Source organism: Syngnathus scovelli, chromosome 6, assembly GCF_024217435.2.
Source record: "Syngnathus scovelli strain Florida chromosome 6, RoL_Ssco_1.2, whole genome shotgun sequence".
Classification (NCBI taxonomy): Eukaryota; Metazoa; Chordata; class Actinopteri; order Syngnathiformes; family Syngnathidae; genus Syngnathus; species Syngnathus scovelli.
The window spans coordinates 10,300,233-10,321,719 of NC_090852.1; the positions used below are offsets into that span (position 1 = coordinate 10,300,233).

Consider the following 21,487-nt stretch of genomic DNA (forward strand, 5'->3'; position numbering starts at 1 on the left):
GTTTTTGGAATGCGGGAGGAAACTCACGCAAGCATGGGGAGAGGATGCAAACTCCACACAGGAAGGCTGGAGCCAGAATCGGACCCGCAACCTTCCGTACTGTGAGGCAAACGTGCTATCCAGTGCCCCACCGTGACACCTTGAATCAATTGAAATGCAATTTTATGGAAATATTGATGCAATTATCCTTTTTTTAGATACAGCACAGACAGCAGACTCACAGTGTACATAATTTCACAGAAATCTTCAACATTAATGAAATCAATCTGTGACATTCACCGTAATAAAATAGAGTCTTAAATCCCAGCTGGTCTTGATAAGTATATATAAATAGTGATTCTACACAACATTGTGTTATGATATTTGTATATAGCCTTTTGCTTTGAATGACAAGAAAGTGTTAGATGGCTATGTTAGGAATAATACATAATTTTGCCACTGCATGACATCACGTCATGCATGCCTCTCAACTGCACACAGTCACATGTGCACACAACTGAGGGTGTCTAATAAGGTCACAATTTTACACTGCTGTTTTGCTCCCTTCACATGCTTCACATTTCCCAAGTCACTGTTTCACAATGTAAACAGTTAAAACAAATCAGCAATATTAAATCCATGTTTTGGATTTTTTTCCTCAACAATTCTAAATAGTGTTACTTATTTGTGATTCTATAAATGAGAAACGTCAGTGTGATGTGATGTCACACTTGATGGCCTAATGATTTCAGACCAAATTATTAATCACAACATAATAAATATAAGAAGCCAAGTTTCTACATTCAAAGGACATTCTACTGTTCTCTCAAAAAATTCTGGTATCACGCTCCTCCATGTGGGTTGGTGTGGCCTAAATTTTTTATTTAGAACAAAGATGAGGAATCTTGTGACTAGTGTGAGTTGTCCCAAATAAGGAGAAAAGTTCTCCATCTTTGGAACATCTCAGTAATTCAAGGGATGTGGGAATTTATCAAATGCTTGGACGAATAAAGATATTAATACAATTTAAGGGAAATAATGGGGCCAATTAGAAAACGAAGTTAACATTAATGGTTTCTTTGCATCATGTGATAGGTTGGCAGCATGTGTCAAGGAAACGTGTCAATGTTCGGTAAAAGGAATAATAAAACGACCGTGCAGGTACAGCATGTGGCCACAATTGATTTAAAATGACTGTACCATGGCTCAAACTATTTCCTTTTTAAGAGGTAATGAACTTTTTGCACTCAACTCTTACTTAATAAACAGCCTAACTATATTAGGAAATAAAAGCACAGCTGTAGTATAATTTGTAAGGTCCATTTATATGAATGAAGTTAAAACTAACACTACACTTCAATTATTCACTGGATGACTAAATCAAGTGTACTTGATTATTAATAGCTCACTGTCACTGTCTGATGAAAAGTACAGTGTTTCACAATTTTGGTATTTTTGTGGGAAGAAAAAGAGAACTGTGAATCACCATGGGTATTAGTTACCATGCCTTCTAGGTTCAAAACTAAAATTAAAAATTTCATATTGATGCTTTGACAGCTCTGTATCATGTGATAGGTTGGCAGCATGTGTCACGGAAACGTGTCAATGTTCGGTAAAAGGAATAATAAAACGACCGTGCAGGTACAGCATGTGGCCACAATTGATTTAAAATGACTGTACCATGGCTCAAACAATTTCCTTTTTAAGAGGTAATGAACTTTTTGCACTCAACTCTTACTTAATAAATAGCCCAACTATATTAGGAAATAAAAGCACAGCTGTAGTATAATTTGTAAGGTCCATTTATATGAATGAAGTTAAAACTAACACTACACTTCAATTATTCACTGGATGACTAAATCAAGTGTACTTGATTATTAATCGCTCACTGTCACTGTCTGATGAAAAGTACAGTGTTTCACAATTTTGGTATTTTTGTGGAAAGAAAAAGAGAACTGTGAATCAGCATGAGTATTAGTTACCATGCCTTCTAGGTTCAAAACTAAAATTAAAAATTTCATATTGACGCTTTGACAGCTCTGTAGAGTCATTAACTTGTATAACATGTACCTATAATGTATTAAGATAGATATTTTTTTGGATTCACTTTATAAGGTCTGTAATATTAATTTCTCACAATAATTATCATGTTATGTTAAATTGTGTTATGCTGATGGGAAAAGTACTACTACTAATAATAACCAAGTTACATTACTATAATGTTACTTTGATTACATTATGGACAGTATTTTTTTAAATGGGGCAACAAGTAACTATAAAAATAAGTTTTTAAAGAAGCCTTCCAAATCTTTAGTATGAAATCAGTTATCTATAGGTAAGAGATACAATACAAATATACAGCACTACTTATATGAGTCTGTATACTCGTAAAACAAGTATACATAAAATACTATTCTATTTGATAAATGTATGAATTGTAAGTCTTGTAAGCATCCCAGATGTTTCTTAGTTATGGTTCAAATAGGTCCACCCTGAGAAAGTATGATTTGGAAGGGGTGGCCACTTTTTTCCTCTTTGCTCTGGCTTGTCAAAAATTCCTGCCTTCTAATTGAATAATGAAAACAAACGGATGCTGTCTGAGTGTCCCCTGGTGCCACCGACCACTGACAAGCGGGTCAGCTGCTCTTTACTGTTCTAATGGGCTTCACATGAGCTGTGGGTGCGACCCATTTCAACAGACTCGTGTTTGAACTTTGATACCTCCTCCTTACACTGCCCAGCTCGCCCTCCCACTGCCTTACATGATCACTTCGTCACTTCTCCCCAGTCCATTCCCTCCCAGCTAGTTGTTTCTAAGTTTTGCTCTTATTTGTTTGATTTTGTGACAGTCTCCTGAAGTAAAGATGTCTCCAGAAAAGGAAAGCAATGGTCTTGACAGCGACGCATTTGCAGTGAGTAGATCATTTATTTCCTCTTCCTCAAAAATTTGTAAGCAATTATTTCCTCATACGCATTTATACTTAATCAAACACTGGATGTGAAAATGAAACAGTTAAAAGTAACAAAAGTGTTTTATCTATATCTATATCCATATATCTTCTATCTGTCCGTCGGTCTGTCTGGCCCGCGGGCTAAATTTGACCCGCAGTGTTATTGTGTGTATGCGGGTGGACGTGTGTGTGTGAGTGTGTGTGTGTGTGCGTGTGTGTAACTTAAAATTTTCTCATCCATCAATACTCTTAAGAGTGGGTGGGTTGGTGTGCGTTTGTATAACTTAAAATGTTCTCATCCATCAATGCCCTTAAAGGTGATGTGTGTAAAGGAGATAATAATAATACCGTATTTGCCGGTGTATTGGTCGACCTTTTTCGATCCAAAATCGACCGAAAAAAATCGACCTCGACTTATACACCGAGTCATAAAATTTAACTTCGTATCCATCGCTTCAAATGTGATGGTAACCAAGGCCGTTTCTCATGCATCTCATTGTGCGTTGCACTTAGAAAATTTGAACCGGGCGGCGTGCGCGAGTGCGCGGCCCGCTGGAAGTCGAATGAGGCTCAGCGATCTCCTCCGCTGTGCTTATAAACAGCCGATCCGCTCGGCGGGGGCTATTTTCGGCCACTCGGCGCGTGCGCACGGCCTCCCGGATGTGCCGGGCGGCGTGCGCGAGTGCGCGGCCCGCTGGAAGTCGAATGAGGCTCAGCGATCTCCTCCGCGGTGCTTATAAACAGCCGATCCGCTCGACGGGGGCTATTTTCGGCCACTTGGCGCGTGCGCACGGCCTCCCGGATGTGCCGGGCGGGTGCGCGAGCTCGCCGGCCGCTGGAAGTCGAATGAGGCTCCGCGATCTCCTCCGCGGTGCTTATAAACAGCCGATCCGCTCGGCGGGGGCTATTTTCGGCCACTTGGCGCGTGCGCACGGCCTCCCGGATGTGCCGGGCGGGTGCGCGAGCTCGCCGGCCGCTGGAAGTCGAATGAGGCTCTGCGATCTCCTCCGCGGTGCTTATAAAGTGCCGATCCGCTCGGCTTGGAGCTATTTCCGGCCTCCCGTTGGTGCCGGGCGGCGTGCGCGAGCTCGCCGGCCGCTGGAAGTCGAATGAGGCTCCGCGATCTCCTCCGCGGTGCTTATAAACAGCCGCATGCGCACGGCCTCCCGGAATTTTAACACATTTCGTCAATAAATTTCGCATATTGAATTTTGAAGTTTAATATAATGCAACAATTGAGCTCGACTTATACAAAGGATATATCATAAAATCGTAAATTTCCGTCGAATTCTAGGGGGTCGACTTATACACCGAGTCGACCTGGTATTCGTTATGCACACACTACACAATAAGCAGTATTTCTGAGATTATGATCTTTTTGTTTACACTCAAGCTTGAAAGCCGTTTCTGTAAATTCCCTGAAACCAAACATGGAGAGGACGTTGACACTCCAACGGATGACGAGGGAAGCAAGTTGGCTTATTGCGTAACAGATGTACCGCCTTGGTACTTGTGTATCCTTCTTGGTATTCAGGTATGTCAACAAAACCACGCACCCAAACAAAAGCACTAGAAGCCAAGACAATGAAAACCTTTTGTCACATGAGGCATCATGTTACTTAATGTCTTCTTCGTGGTTTGTTAGACTTGCTTGGTTTTCTAGTATATGTGGACCTAATGGTGAAATTCGTTTCAGTCACAGTTGGGATGTTGCCGTCAAGAAATGCTTGTCTTATGTGTTTAGCAAACTTTCCAATAATGATGTATGTAAAATGATATTAGCTTCTATAGGTATACACATACTCATCTACTTAAGTGTGCATTTTGTTTGTTCAGCACTGCTTGACAGCATTTGGCGGTATCATTGCCATCCCATTGATCCTCTCACAAGGCTTGTGTCTTCAACATGATGCCGTCACACAGAGTCACCTCATTAGCACCATCTTCTTCGTGTCTGGAATCTGCACTCTGCTGCAAGTTACTTTTGGCATCAGGTAGATAAGACTAAAAAATACGGTCTGCAACGTGTGATGTCATGGTATTTTTCGTAAAGCTTTTGTTACTATCTGTCCGCCCATCCATCCCGTCCATCCCGTCCGTCCCATCCTTCCCGTCCTTCCCGTCCTTCCCGTCCGTCCGTCCGTCCGTCCGTCCGTCCGTCCGTCCATCCATCCATCCATCCATCCATCCATCCATCCATCCATCCATCCATCCATCCATCCATCCATCCATCCTCTAAAGTGCTTATCCTCACGAGGGTCGCAGGCGTGCTGGAGCCTATCCCAGCTGAGTATGGGCAGTAGGCGGGGGACACCCTGAACTGATTGTCAGCAACCCTAAGGCACACAGAGATGAACAACCATCCACACTCACACCTACGAAAAATTTAGAGTGCTCAATCGGCCTACTGTGCATGTTTTTGGGATGCGGGGGGGAAGCTGGAGTACCCGGAGGAAACCCATGCAGGAATGGGGAGAACATACAAACTCTACATCAGGAGCCCAGAGCTGGGATCGAACCCCTAACATTGTGAGACGGATGTGATAACTCGTGCCCTACCGAGCCCCCTGTTGTTATTTGTTTTGTACAAAGTTTCTGCTAAAGCATAGTACTTGAAAGGGACAAAGGCTGTCAACATACAATCAAATGTACAATAATGACAAAGCACACACCTTTTGTCATATTTTTGTATGACCTGAACATATTATTCAAATAATCTATTGGTAAATAATTATTCTCTGATCTTATCTTATGCTTTACAGCTAATCCATCCATTTTTGGAACCGCTTTTTCCTCACACAGGTTTACAGGTATGCTGGAGTCCAGCTGACTTTGGGCAGTAGGCGGGGCACACCCTGAACTGGTTGGCAGCCAATCACAGCTTTATATTTAATGTTAATTACTATTTGTTGAAAGAGTGATGCATTATCATTTTCTTATGCCATTGCCGCTAACAGCAGCTTGTGGGGATACATGAAGGCTCTCAGAAAATATCAAACAAATCAATTGAAATCTTGATTTTTTAAAATTTATTTCAAATAAGACTGGATGGATGAATGTTTTGCTCTCCATAGGTTCACAATACTCAGTTTTGGGTTGATTATTGTATTTTGCTTATTGAGATGCATTGGATTGTTTGGTAGTTTGTGTTTTCATACTGGATTTTATTTTTGAAGAACCATGAATTCGTCGGAAGTTTTACAATTGTAACACTTGCAGTGCAGTCTGACTCATGCTGAATATTGGTGTCAGACCAGGATTAGGGAAAGAATTTCCCCAACTTACATATTATCAATAGAATCTTGTTCTCACTAAATCCACACTGCCTTGGCTCAGGGCCACTGGTGCATTTTTGTCTTTCCCTAAATGCTCAGGAGCAGATAAACATGAAACTTGAACAGTGTACATTGGGTTTCGTTTCCTGGTGTTGACATACAGTATGTTTATGGTTTACATTGTCCCGTACCAGCTTTTATATATACTGTATATGCTATTTAATTACTGTTTATGCACCTTGGTTGGATGCAATCTACTTTTTGTTTCTATGTACTTAGAACACGCAATGACACTAAAGTTAAATCTAATCTAATCGATTGTAAACTACTTTAGGACTCGATAACCTCTGTTTGTTGTGACACATGATAGGATGGGCAGAATGTTTACATAACATTGTGAACATGTACCCGGTTCAGGGTGTATCCCACATCTCATACATAGTCCAGCTAGCATAGGTTCCAGCAGCCTGTCCTCGGTTATTACTAGTTTTCTCAAGTGTGTATCAAACAAGGCGCCCTTACTATTTATCATTGGTGACCCTTGATCTATCGCAACCTATTTTCTCTTATGGTTCGCAGATTGCCAATTCTTCAAGGTGGGACATTCACATTTCTTGCACCGTCCATGGCGATGCTGTCAATGCCAGAGTGGACTTGTCCTGCTTGGACGCAGAACGCAAGCCTCGTCAATACATCTTCTAGTGAATTCATAGAAGTGTGGCAGACTAGAATGAGAGCAGTAAGTTAATTAGGGGACATAAGAGCTTTCAGTGCATATTGACCACAATGTGCTCTGTCAGTTTTGGTCTTGTTCAAACCAAATCAAATCAAACCAAACCAAACCAAACCAAACCAAACCAAACCAAACCAAACCAAACCAAACCAACCAGTTAAGTTTCCTTCCTGGTTTACACACAAACTGCTTAAGTGTCTTTGAATACAATTCTTTGAGAACAGAAAATACTCACTAGTGACTTTAAAAACAGGAGTATTTCAGTTTTTTCAATCGGAATGTTCAATTGGCATGGATGTGCAATAAAAAATGTTTTTTCTTTTTAAATGAACCAGAAGTACAACTATCAGTTTGACTACTGACTTGAGAATCATACATACACTGTACCCTGTTTGTGTCCAGGTGCAGGGGTCCATTATGGTGGGCTCACTCTTGCAAGTGTTCGTTGGTTTCTCTGGACTGATTGGCATCTTCATGCGTTTCATTGGACCTCTCACCATAGCCCCCACCATCTCTCTCATTGGACTCTCTCTGTTTGACTCTGCCGGTGCCAGTGCAGGGAACCACTGGGGAATCTCAACCTTGTAAGTGATATGACTAAAGTCAGTTTGTAAAGTCTGTGCACTTTTGGACTTCATATGATCTGGGGTTTCTTTGTTTTAATTGTAATAATACCGTCGAGGTGTTCTTGAAATGTGTTTCCAATCAAATGCATTTTTTGTCAAAGCACATACCTCACACATTTGAATAAATGGTACAGCTGTTCATTGAAATGTGGGGTAAACGCTTAATCTTCACTAGAAACACAAGAGAAAATCCTATTAAAAGTTCAATGATCCAAGAGCCTCCTGGAGTTGCAATACTTTATATTTTGTCAAATGCCTTCGAATCAAAAATGTACATTAATTATTGTGATATTTTTCTTTTCTTCATCCAGAACCACTGTCCTCATCATCATTTTCTCACAGTACCTTCGTCACATCCCTGTGTCTTTGCTGACGTACAGCAAGGATAAAAAATTACACTCCAGGCGTGTTTACATCTTCCAGATTCTCCCTGTATGTAACATATTTTGAAATATCTTTCTTTTTTCACAGTATTTTTGTATGAAATCACTTCACTATTTTGGGGGGCATGGGATAAGCTATTGTTAGGCAAACTAAATTGCAAAGCAAACAGCAGAGGCGCTATTAATTCAGTCCATCCTAATTTGCAGTCTCGGGGCAAGGGCAAACATCAGGTACAACTCGAAAGCAGGAGTTCAGAACATTTAGACAGAATCTGCCATCCCAAAAGTAACATTTAATTTCATTACATAACCCGTAGCTGATCATCACGCTAAATGCCCATCCCTACTTTGGAACTCTTTCCGTATTTTCCGCATTATAAGGCGCACCTAAAAACCTCAAATTTTCTCAAAAGCCGACAGTGCACCTTATAATCAGATGCGCCTTATATATGGACCAATATTGAGCCACTACAGCAGGCGTGTCCAAAGTCCGGCCCGCGGGCCAAATGTATACGTATTATATATGGACAAAGTTTTAAAATGGGCCATTCATTGAAGGTGCGCCTTATAATCCGGTGCTTCTTATACATAGACAAAGTTTTAAAATGGGCCATTCATTGAAGGTGCGCCTTATAGTGCTGAAAATACGGTATTTTGTTTCTCCTTTCAGGTTCTACTTGGAATCTCCTTGTCCTGGCTCCTGTGCTATATTTTAACAACCTACAGTGTACTTCCCTCTGATCCAGAGCAGTATGGCTACTTGGCTCGTACTGATCTCAAAGGCGACGTCGTGGGTAAAGCTCCTTGGTTTACATTCCCCTATCCAGGTAAGAACCCATGAGGTTGTACTCATTGACTGGGATTTCATGGAATTCCATATCATGAAGCCTCCATTTTTCACTTAGGCCAATGGGGGATGCCCACCGTGAGCGTGGCAGGGGTACTAGGCATTTTTGCCGGTGTGATTTCATCCATGATAGAGTCCGTTGGGGATTACCATGCCTGCGCCAGGCTATCGGGGGCTCCGCCACCACCTAAACATGCAATCAACCGGGGGATTGGGATTGAAGGGATTGGGTGTCTGCTGGCTGGAGCCTGGGGGACAGGAAATGGTACCACCTCATACAGCGAGAATGTGGGAGCACTCGGTATCACCAAGGTGAGTCATGCTGAATGTAGTTTAAATTGTGGACTGAATATAACATTCAAATGACTTTTTTCACTTCCTCCACAGGTTGGCAGTCGTATGGTGATTGTCGCTGGGGGTGTCTTCATGATCGTTATTGGTGTTTTTGGAAAAGTGGGAGCTATTTTTTCAACCATCCCAACACCTGTTGTAGGGGGAATGTTTATGGTTATGTTTGGAGTCATTTCTGCTGCAGGGATTTCTAATCTACAGGTGAGCACATAAGATAAGTTTATAAAATATTTGTATTCTTGTGAAAGAGCGAGATGATTCATTTTTTCCCCTTTTACACTCGCCTACCAGCAAGATAGTATGACCGAGTCTAAAACAGAAACAACACCAGCAAATATGAAATCTTATTGAAGCCTGTAACAAAATGTTTTCTGCATTTTTAAGCGGATTAACAACAAAGGCAAAATTGTAGTTGCAACAAACCACACCTCCAGCTCCCCCAAGATCCTGATGAGGATGATGGATGTATTTCAAGATTAATGAAACACACTGTGGCAAACTGTTCCCAAACAGACTGAAATAATGATAAGGAGGGGCATTTTGACAAGATGTTACAAGTTTGTTATATCGGAACCGTCAAGATAATTTTTTTTTTTTTTTATAGTATTTAGATTTGAACTCATCTCGCAACATCTTCGTGTTTGGTTTCTCCATGTTCTCGGGTCTTGTCATACCAAACTGGATACTAAAGAACCCCACGGCAATTTCAACAGGTAACATTTAATTTCACGTTACTTAGAAAAATGATTTAAGAACACACATCAACACGCACACAAACACACACAATACAAGTTGTGTCATGGTGTCACTGTGTTGTTCAGGTGTGACTGAGATAGACCAAGTGCTGCAAGTCCTTCTCACAACCAGCATGTTTGTTGGAGGTTTCTTTGGTTTCTTACTAGACAACACAATTCCAGGTAACACCACACAAAAATGGCTTCACAGTGCCTAATGAAAATACAATGAGGCAATACTAAGAACTAAATTAATTTTTTTTGTTTATATTTTGCATGAACATAGACAATAGACAATGTATTCATCATTGTGGCATTAACAAAAAATGACTCTAGAGGGAGCTATACAGCAAAAATAAACAAATCACAGTATTTAGTCACAATTAGCCCCGTGTAAGAAGTAAAACTACGTGTCAGTAATAGGGTTAATAGTTTCTTATAAAAGCCACAAAATGGCAGCAAAGCACTACTTTTGTCTAAATAAACCTCCCCAACTCCCTTCTACAGCGTCTCCCGGCACGAGAGCAATGTTATTCAGAACATAATAGTAATAATAATAATAATAATAATAAAGAATATATATATTTTCTAGTTAGAGCATCGATTCCCAAAACAAGGCTAGAATCGGGTAAATCCATGCGTTGAAAACTTATAAGCAAAGGTGTGTTTAGTATGGCATGCACATTTCTTTCAATTCTTGCATGTTTAACAGGCACAAAGGAAGAGCGAGGCATTGTAGCCTGGAACAAAGCACACGAGGACAGCTCCTTCAACACGCTGGAGAGTAAAGAAGTCTATGACCTGCCCTTTGGCCTGAGTAATTCCTTGTCTTCTCTGCCATGGAGTCGTTACCTACCATGCTGCCCACCAACTGTGCCTAAAGGGCCTGATGGATGTAGAGAAGGCAGAACCACTCGGGAACGAAAGAAGGAACTTGGACATTCAGAGCCTTCACAGATCATTGTTGGAGTTGTTTCTAAGTTGTGAACTCGTATCAGCATCCCATTTTGGGGATTTTTTTTCAATACATGCAATGCCATGAGCGAAATCAGAATTCAGTATTTAGTATTAGCTCACTGTGAAAGATGCTTTGTGATTTTTTTGTAAACTATACTCATTCATATAATCTATATTCAATGTCCCAAAATTTTGATTGTATTATTAGTCTAATAAATGTTTATTGTGTTTAATAATTAATTTGTTCAATATGATCAGAGAATCATTTACAATACTAAAGCTTTGTTTATTTCGGCTTCACCATTGTCACCATTCATCACAATTTTATTTCATGAACTGTTAACACATGACTTGCTGAAATGGGCAATGGAATGAAGTAATTTTGTTTGTCTAGTACCGCCCTGATTTCAACCATCAATTTACATCACTTAGCTCCATAATTAAACATCCTATATGTTACTTTTGCGACCACAAAAAAAGTGATATTCTAAGTTGTATACAGTCTTTATAATAAAGGTTTATGAGATAGCAATGCAGTCTTTTTATCTAGGGCACCGGCTCTGCTTGGAATGTTAGATATAATATAAGATGTAGTCATAATTACTCAGAGATTTCATCTTTCACCTCAATACTGATATTGTTTTAGCAATGAACTCTTCACCGTTTTGTTTTTAAGACCTTCAAATGCACAAACATTAATATTTCAGTGTGGAGATCTCCACAAAGGGAGGCCTCCTTTTTGATTCTCCTCCTGTGGACAAATTTGTATCTTTAAGGTGAAGCCCCATACCATCTTTCGTCCAAAATTCTGATTGCATTGATATTAAAGGGATTATCCAATGTCAATAGATAATCCTGTATTTTTCCAAAATTTTTCGGTGTCAAGAACTCCACTACTTGTTTTTCCACGGATTGATTGTCCTCATCATCCACATTGCTTGGGTGTCTCAGTGACCCGGCATTGCTTCTAGGTGCGATCTTGAGACCAGTGAGAATCGCATCATTGATCTTATTCTGCTCTTCCACTCTGATGATGAGGGTTTTAATCAGCCGATCCTTCTTGGCATTCTCATTTTTGAGGAATTGGATCCCCTCCATCCTAGCTTCTTTCCCCATCAGTTGCTTCTTGATTTCTTCAAGAGCATTGGAGGTTTCAGCTGATTTTTGATTTCTTCCAGACACTCAGCTGCTGTCTGCTCCTTTGCAAGATCCTGTTTTTGGCGGCATCACTCTTGGATTTTTGTGGATATAAAAGTTGGAGCTTTTCCGTGTGCGCAGTGAGTGATTTGTAACTATAAATAAAGCATGTAGGTATATAAAGTGAAAGTGTATAGCTGTGCACATAACCAAAACGTGGTTAAAAAAACACAGGATTTTTATCGAATTACTTTGTGCAAGATAACAAAAAATTCCAGCTCACCTGGTCAGTAACAGTGAAAGTTGTTTGATAATTTTATGTGGATTCAATGCATTGCTCTTTAGTTGCGCCTACGGAGTTGACCACTAGAGAGCCATATTCAGCCACATTACAAACTACATGAAGCTGGCAAAAGTATTGAAGCGCTTCTAATTTTTTTCCATTCATTCAGTGGTTGATTTTGCTCCCCACATAGGGACCGGCTCATCATTTCTGTTCTCATTCATCTCAAAGGTGTTTGATGGAGTTGAGGTCACGTCTACCATATCAATTAATTTAGCTAGAGAATTGTTCTAGAAATTAACATGAATTCCCGCGGTTCAATGAACCTAACGTGTATAACTTGGGACTCAGGGAGGAAATCAGAGCCATACTTCAAGAGAATCTTCACTTATACAGGCAGCTCATATAATATGCATTCAAGGAACACAAGGCCTTTGTGCAATTACTATTTCATGGTTTGAAACTTTACTTTTAAGCCATGGCCTTTTAAAAACAAAACTTCAAACATCAGTTTGAATAAAAAAATGATACCTAAAAATTATTTGTGCATCATTAAAATTGTTCTGTGACTGTCAATGTCATCTGTTTATTTTAGATATGAGACACTGCAATTAGCTGCATGAAGTAGAGCTTACAATAAATGTCTGACTGTTTTGAAGAGACTTCATCCAACTTGTGAGTAAAAATAATACAGTGGGAAGAGAGCAAGCTCCCAACTGTACAAAAGGAAAGGCAAATTACATGTTTATTGCATGTTCATTGCTTGAAAAGTAATCATCACCGCTGAATTATACGCTCATGTTTCAATACAGATTTTAGGATCATAACCAATTGTACACTATGTAAGGTTGCCAGGCCAAACAACGAAGTGTATGCTATGACCTCGGTCAGTTCTTGCTCTCAAGAAGAAAAAGGAAAGCACTTTACAGAGTCAAGCACTAAGCAAGAACACGTACTGATGTCACTACTGACCTCAGCTCCTCTGACATCTTGGGTCCAATATTCTTTATCCAATATCCTTTGTATTTGTAAACAAAAATGAAAAGATCATTTTCACAGATGTGAAACTGGCACTGATGTTTAAGACTCAATAAGGAAGTACTCAATGTGTCATGCGATGTGAGCTCCAAAGTAGGAAAAAGGGACAGGGATATTCCACTGAATGAGTTCTGTTACACGCAAAGTGATGATGTGAATGTTTGGTGACGATAATTGATGATGGTGTTGTATCGTATTGGAAAAAAAACCTTTACCGCTCTATGATATGGAAATGAAAACAAATACAGAAAGCAGAAAGACCAATGTGGTTATATTTCAGGTCCCTGTATTTTGACACCAGAGTAAGGAAACCGCTTCCAGCTAAACTTTTGGTAATGCCATTCAAGTCTATAACGTCTTGATTCGGACTACACTGCAGTCATCCTTTTTCTGTACTGCTTATCCTCTTTAGGACTTTGAACAATCAGGAGCCTATCGTCCTAGCTAAATTTGGCCGAAAGCTGTAAGTCGCAGGGAACAAACGATAAACATTCCTACTCATATTCAAATCAATAAATAATTTAAAATCTTCAATTAACCTAACAAACACTTTTGGAACACGGGGGGGAAGCCAGAGCTGAGGCTGGAGCACTAAACCTAAAAGCTCAGAGACACAATTACCACTATTCCACCGTTCTGGCCCTGGACCACACTCCAAATGTACATAAAAGAGACCCAAACAGCTCCCCAGAGGTCTAACTCATTGTGGTTAAAAAAAAAATACTAACCAAGGCCAAAACCTCAAACAGATCTGAGATTTGGTGTGAGGCTACCATCTGTCTACACCACTTGAAATCCGAGCGTGAGAGAAACAAAGAGAGAGCATAAAAAGCAAACTTCAACAGGGCCAAAATGTGAACATTTATTTTCTTCAGTATGATATCAAGGTAAACTGAAAAATGTTGCACTTACTGACTGAAATGAATCATGTGTGAACACACCGTGTTATGGGAATAGGATTTGTACAGTCACGGGAATCATTCCTCCCTCGCACGCAACGTAGTTTACAGAAAGACATTCGTGGGTTGGCTCACGCATTCTGTGGGCTGACCTCAAACGAGGTCTGCACTAAAACCAGTGTTTGGTCCTCTTTGCGAGCAGGTATTTAGCTCTTACTGAAAATGACTATCTTGAGTGGATTCATGTTGTCAGTGAGCAAATCATTGCCCTTATTTAGCCTGCGTCATGTTCCTCCTTCTTACTCAGACCAGATGTGCGAGAATACTATACTTGCAAAAAAAAAGTGCAACTTCAACACATGAATACGATTACAAAGAGCACGTCTATTTTAAGAGAGCAACACTTTATTATAGAAAATGAGACAGTCTGCAGCAATGTATACAATCAGGAGCCAAAAGAAGTCCAAGTCTAAAATTACACACTGCCACAGCCAGCTGCTTGAAATCAATGGGATCCCCCTCGTGATAAGAGAGAAACTGCTATTTTGTAATTCTGTCCCTAGGTATGTTATTGTCACTTTAGGGGTAAAATGGTTTGTCACTGAGGTGGTACTCTGACAGCTTCCTTCTTGACAAGAACATACCCTCTGACCCCAGAAAATGTAAAAATGACTTCTATGGCGTCAAATCGTTTCGCAGGGTACATTGGTGCAATCGGCACTTCATCATGAAGATTTGCAATGACTTTCAGAAAAAGCTACTGGCCATTTTATTGCCTGCTAGAAGGAGCAAACACCATCAGCGCAGCATGTGGTAAACACTTTATTTAAGTACGCACTGTTAAGGGAGCACCCAAACATGCATTTGTCTTAATTTTACTGAAGTGTGTCGCTTGTCAGACTAAATGACCCCAGTGAAACCGTGCTCATTACGTCTTGTCCTTTTTCACTCATCATGTTTAATGGCAGTGTGACCCTGTGGGAGGGTTTTCAATTTAAGATTGCTTTATTTCAAAGAATGCATCAGCATAGATGCAGCCGGCACAAAATTTACAGTGCTCGGAAAAAGTATTCATACATTCAACATTTTTACATTTTCTGACCTTACAATCACAAACCTTAGTGCATTTTGTTCAGAGGCGCTGTGTCTAAGAACATTTTATAGGCCAACTTCAATCACATGGTTTTAGCATGACTCTAGACTAAAATACATTTGTACTTTTTTCTATACAATTTCCTCCTAAATCTTTACTGTATTTTCAATGACTCTTTTAGTTTACTTTTTTCTATATCATTTTAGTTTCTGATTTTAGTTTCTGTTTAGACATACACTATATGTCTATACAGAAACTAAAAACTAAAATGATATATATATGTGTATGTGTATGTGTATGTGTATGTGTATGTGTATGTGTATGTATATATATATATATATATATATATATATATATATATATATATATGTAAAACAAAATATTAAAACAAAACAACCACAATGATAACTCATTGTTCAGTTAAGAGCTGTCAAACAAAATAAAAAGCCCACAATTACATAGGGGAAATGTTTTTTTTTTTTTTTTGGGCTATTTTGTTGTTCAATATGCAGTGAGTGAAAATGATGAATTATCTTTATCATGTGGTTATTGCCACCTACTGTTTGACACCACCACGATATCCAAGTTTATGCATCCAAAAGTAACAGCAACGGGGGCAGTGGAAAACCATAAAACCTTTGGGATCGGGAAGAGTCACGAGAGCTTTTCCCTCATGATGCACATGATGAACATCTGGAATACTTCTCCTTCCTACTGTGCAATCTATCCACGTATTTCAAGCTGCTTCTGCATGTGTCAAAATGCGAATGTATTTCCACAACGTCAGCACATTACATTTATAGTGTATATAAACATATAAACACACACACACAGGATATATATATATGTTACGTTAGGCCCGTTCTCAGCCCTTCGTTTGTGTTTATGTCATGTTAGCATATCATTTAGCCTGTTGTTGCTCGTTCATATCTGTTCTTGGTGTTGGATTTTTTCGAATACATTTCCCCCCAAAATGCGACTTTTTTTTTTCACGTTATTGTGCTTTTTATGGCTAATGCGACCTATATTCCGGAGCGAGTTGGATCTTCAACTGGATGTTCCCAACCAATGTTACTATTACTGCTACCTGTGAGCTTTCGATGTTTTCCCTTGATTGTATTCTTCTATTTTTTTCAGGAATGATGTACTGTTTATTAAAACCGAATTCACGGGGCTGACTATGTTTGTATTGAAGAGCGACAGTCAGGAAGACACAATCGTTCTTCTCTCCCTTCTCTGTGATAAATCTAATGCACATACTGTAAAGATGGAAAGAAACAAAAGCATCATCGACTGGGCCCGAGTTGTGAGCAAGGGTCAGCTGAGCAAATTGATCCAAGATGATTTCTTTGTGCTATGCAAAGTTTGTCATGTCACAATGTGTAGTTCAGAAATAACAGACATGCTAATGTCAAGGGAGCTCTAGAGTCATCCTATTCTAAATGCTCGCGAGCAGAATCAAAAGCAGACATCTGGGCGGGGAATTCCACTCACCTCAGCTGTTCTAGGTTTTTCATCTGCTTTTTGTATCTCAGCTCTCAACTCGGAGTGATCACGTATGAGGTCTGACAATCGGCATCTTGATAATGAGGAGAAAATGAGTGGAGCAGAAGCCATAGACAGAAATATCTGTGCTTCTCCTCTCTTTTTACTTCAAAGATCTATTCCCCTGCTGCACCAAATTTAAGAGCACGAAGCTGCACTTACAGCATGCCTCCACGCTGCAAAGGTACAACGTTGTCTGGGACACGCTCGCCACTTCGTCACCCATGAGACAACCCTGAAACTGAGGATTGAACAGATGAGGACAATTACGCATATATGTTATAACTGACCCTGATAATGAGTTAGCGTTAAATTATGCTGATTATACACAATTTAAACAACTGGGGTCACATTTGGTCACCAGTCCACCATGTGATGTGACCCTTCGCCATGATGACATCTCTGGGAAATAAGCAATCTCCCAGACATTCAATCATGTAATGACTCTATGGTACTGGTATGCAACTTTATAATTGTTAGTGTGGCCGTTTGATTTTAGTCGATCCCACAGAGACATGCATTTTCCTTGAGGGACTATTTTTGAATGAAAATCCAGTAAACCAAAGACAGTTTTATATGTAAATTAAAACCTTGAAATACTGGAAGACTCGCTTTTCCGATTGGTGGTCAAAGACATGACATAGACTTCAATACCGGCGGCTAAATGAAGCAACCTATGATCGAGATACTTCTCTAAAATTAAAAACACACTGGTCACTGGCATTCTTGTGGCTGGGCTACAGGCTTGTTTTCAAGAGTAGAAACTCTACTTCTGTCCTATTAGTGTCAGCAAGATATGATTTAACATCTTCATCCAGACCCCAAAAGAATATTTATCTACAAATGTACGGCCTGAGGATGCGTATTCAAAAATTGGCACCGTACGATGATTTTTCAACAACCCCCCAGTGTGTAATCACTACAAAGGCCATCCAAGCGCCTTTACAATAATATCTGTGCAGATTGTCTGGATCTCACGCCTCAATTGATGCAAATGAAAGAGGAGAATATGGATGCTTTTGAAGGGTCGCCGTTTGACTGCGATGGCATGACTTGTTGTTTTGTGCGTTAACGGGAAGCAATTTTGCAGTCAGCCTTGTTATTGTTGAGTCAAGAATGTCGGTGCTGCTGGGCTGTCTATGATGGCTACAAGCAGCAGGACCGCGAGGAACTTTAGCCCCCAATGTGGAGGACTACGAATGCGTCCTGGGAGAGATCGGAATAAGACTTGGCCCTAAAAATTTCACATTCATCCTCCTTTCGATCAAAAACTCTAAAAGAAAAATTTCAAAGCTAAAATTGCTCCCATAGGCTCGTTGAACCCGTGCAAAAGTGCGAAACGTTTCATTTGAAAAAGACAAGACCAAACCAGAGCAAGCCAATGTATTCATGTCATTACTGATGGCGCACATGGAAAGTGGAATTAGTTTTTCATCCTCGCCTGTCATGCGAGAGTCCTCTGCCACCGTGACTGATCCTGATGTTTCAAAGCTGCTTAGCCAATGAGAATGGAGTCCAGCACAGGAATCACTAAGACTTTGTACAAGCTTGCCACATGAGCCTTTTTGGATTTTGTTTTGATCTCTGGTAGGATTAAATCTTAACGTTATAACCGCTCACGTGCATGTAAGATCAAAAATTGGCCTCAATTTTTAAATTATTAACTGCAAGTGCCAGGTTTTGGAAAAAAAAAGCTACAATCTCTTTAGTTTTCATTCAAAACAGATGATTTTTTTTTTCGTACAAAAAGCACTGAATTGCTGAACAGAATATGCCATGTGAACAAAAATATTGGGACACATGGCCATTAGACCAGCAACAAAAAGACAGACAGATTCCATTTTGGCATCCAAGAACATGTGTGAAGTCAACTATCCCCAATGTTGAACCCAAAAGAGGGCTCGGTTGGCTCAAGATCAGTCCTCTGAAGTTCATCCAAGCACATCATAATGAACTTTGATTTGTGCATCAGGGCAAGGTCATGCTGGAAGAAAAAAGGGCTTTCCCCAAACTCTTCCTGCCAAGTTGAGAATGCTGTTGAAGTGACTAGTCTCAATACTTCTGTCCATATATCAAATGTTTGTATTCTACTTTTACAGGGTCATGGGTAACTGTGTACTCTCATTATGTGGTTTGGAAAACTTGGGCTCATCTGACATTTTTATTGAGTGTTTTTTTTCCATGAAATGCAATTATTGTCTGCAGACTGTTGGATTAGAACTGACTTTTATTTATTTCTCTGTACACATTCTGTGTCCTTATCCAAGCCGCATAATCTGTTCATTTCGTGCTCTCATACCATATTTACATTGGCACAAATCAGGAAATTGTTGTGTGTGGTAAATATACCAGACACCTTGTTATCTCGATGCAGCTGAAAGTAACAAAGTAAACACACAGCATTGGTACAACAGTTGAACAATCAAGCAAAAGATACAACACCGGCTCGTCAGTTGGAAATATGTCCTTCCATGCATCAAAAGTGCGTTGTCTGATGCATAAAAGGCTTGATATATTAGTGTGGCGGAATAAAGCTTTGAGCAATTTATGGTCAGTGAGGCCAGATGAGAAGGTTGAGGTTGTGCGTGTGTACTTTCCCAAGGGATGACAGTTGTAAAAGCTTACTTAAACTGACAGAAGGTTGCATTAAATCATTTATGGCAGGGAGCCACTCACTGACAATCACATTAAACAGGAAGACATTCTTTTGTATGTTTTCTACCATGTCTAAACTATCCAATTGACATTTTTAAACTAAAAGCTAAATTCCTGATATTGCCACAGTCACAGCATAAAAATAAAATAACCCATTCAAAACGTTGCTGACTCGCTACTCATGTCGATTTTGATCCAAACGCAAATCTAAGTGCAAAACAACCCAGAAAGATGGGTCAGATGGACTAATTGGTCCTTTTTTATTTTTTGTATCCATCTGGTTTAGAGCATACATACCACACACTAACTGTGCTTCTACAAACCTTGCAGGATCTTAAAATATTGAAATGTAACACGTAGGCGTGACTCATTTGGATTCTGACCATGTCTGATTTGTAATTACCACAATAGCTTGAAGTAATTTAACATCAAAGCTGTTTGAACAACCCAGGAGCAATAAATATCCCATACTCCCCCTTTAAATTACACAAGATTACTTGTAACACATCTAAATCATAGCCATGGAAAATTTGTTAATGCAGTTTTGGTTGAGGCAGACGACCACCCCTTTGCTGAAGTTTATTCTTCAGAAGAAGGGAGTTTCCTGGCCTCAGCCTTCACAAAACTTGCTCAGCTTACCAGGACCTAAGCCCCATTCCATGTGCAAAGTTTCTCGAAATACATTTCTAGACAAACATTTATGCTCACATTCACAGCTCTGCACTATTGCGAATCTTCATTAAACCTAACATGCATTATTTTAGAATGTGGGAGGAAGCCAGAGTACCATAAAAGCACATGATGAGTTTTTGGTCCCATTTGGTTCAATATTGATGCGGTACACCAAGTTGCTTTTAACTTACTATGCAGATATAATGCATATTATATGTGCTCTCTGAAGCTTGAGGAAATCCATTGAATTCTCCAAGGGGGGTGTGGCAATAAACACCCACCTCCTTCCCCACTTCGACTGACTAGTGGTTTATTTTGACTGTCGCCCCTTTTCGCCACTGGAGGTTGCTGAATTTCATTGACATTTCGCAGTCCAGTCGCAAGCGCAACCTGACAATGTGTGTGTGTGTGTGTGTGTGTGTGTGTGTGTGTGTGCGTGTGTGTGTGTGTGTGTGTGTGTGCGTGTGTGCGTGCATGTATACTCAGCTGCTTCGACTTGGCCCTTATATACTATATTTTGGAACATCTGTGTTTTGCTTCAGTTATCATGACAAACCCTGTAAAGCTTGATATGCAGTTCTTACTACGACTTGCTTTGAAAGCGACACCTCTGATTAGATTTTTCTTTTAGATCACTGTGACAACCTCATTCTGCATCGGAGGTCTTTCATCTTCAGATAACGTGCATATTATTTTACAGCATATTAAAGTAGAGAGCAGATATTTGCAATTTTTTAATTCATCGGCCGATACCTGTGTTTCGTTGCGCCGATTTAAAGTTGCATGGCAACACATCTTAATAAATTAGTTAATCAATCATGGCTGGGCTAGACCCTGAATCCCAACGCGTCATCTTGCCAAGAACATTCATAGAAGAGTATGCTTTCAAAGTTTTGGGACCTTATCTGTCCTGATTGTACCACGGAGTACCAAGTAAGGTCCATATAGACCTTCTTGGATGACTTTGCTGTGGAAGAACTTGACCTTAACCACTTTTAAAACAAGAACAGAAAAAGTGATACACGCCAGCACGTTGGAGAAAGAACGGAAACTGTCACTGGTGCAAAAGGGGATAACGCCTCATTTCATTCTACTGGTACTTATCTGCTTAAGCAGAGGTATGATAGCATTGTTGGGAATTTTTAGCAGTCAGACTAAAGCGGGGGTTTATATCGACCAACCAATAAAAGTGAATTCCCTGTTGAATTTCTAGATGTGACAAAGCGTCCCCAGTGACAACCCCTGAAATCTTCCCCCAAATGCCCAAATAGTGATCAGCTCATTTATCATCTACCTACAGTGCGGAGACAGCATACAAATGAGGGAGAA

The 21,487-nt window shown here is 40.0% G+C and overlaps 1 protein-coding gene across 2 annotated transcripts; it reads left to right on the top strand.

Moving 5' to 3' along the window:
- Positions 1-2,004: 2,004 nt before the first annotated feature.
- Positions 2,005-11,368, top strand: slc23a4 (solute carrier family 23 member 4). Of its 2 annotated transcripts, XM_049722846.2 has the most exons (13): positions 2,005-2,094; positions 2,829-2,891; positions 4,324-4,464; positions 4,767-4,924; positions 6,785-6,944; positions 7,341-7,522; positions 7,876-7,996; positions 8,618-8,774; positions 8,853-9,106; positions 9,182-9,346; positions 9,750-9,858; positions 9,967-10,062; positions 10,592-11,368. In XM_049722846.2, the coding sequence occupies exons 2-13, from the start codon at positions 2,844-2,846 to the stop codon at positions 10,864-10,866; spliced, it is 1,866 nt and encodes a 621-aa protein (XP_049578803.1). In that variant the 5' UTR covers positions 2,005-2,094; positions 2,829-2,843; the 3' UTR covers positions 10,867-11,368. The 2 variants fall into 2 exon arrangements, with proteins under 2 accessions (XP_049578803.1, XP_049578804.1); XM_049722847.1 differs by lacking the exons at positions 2,005-2,094; positions 4,767-4,924.
- The last annotated feature ends 10,119 nt before the right edge of the window (positions 11,369-21,487 follow it).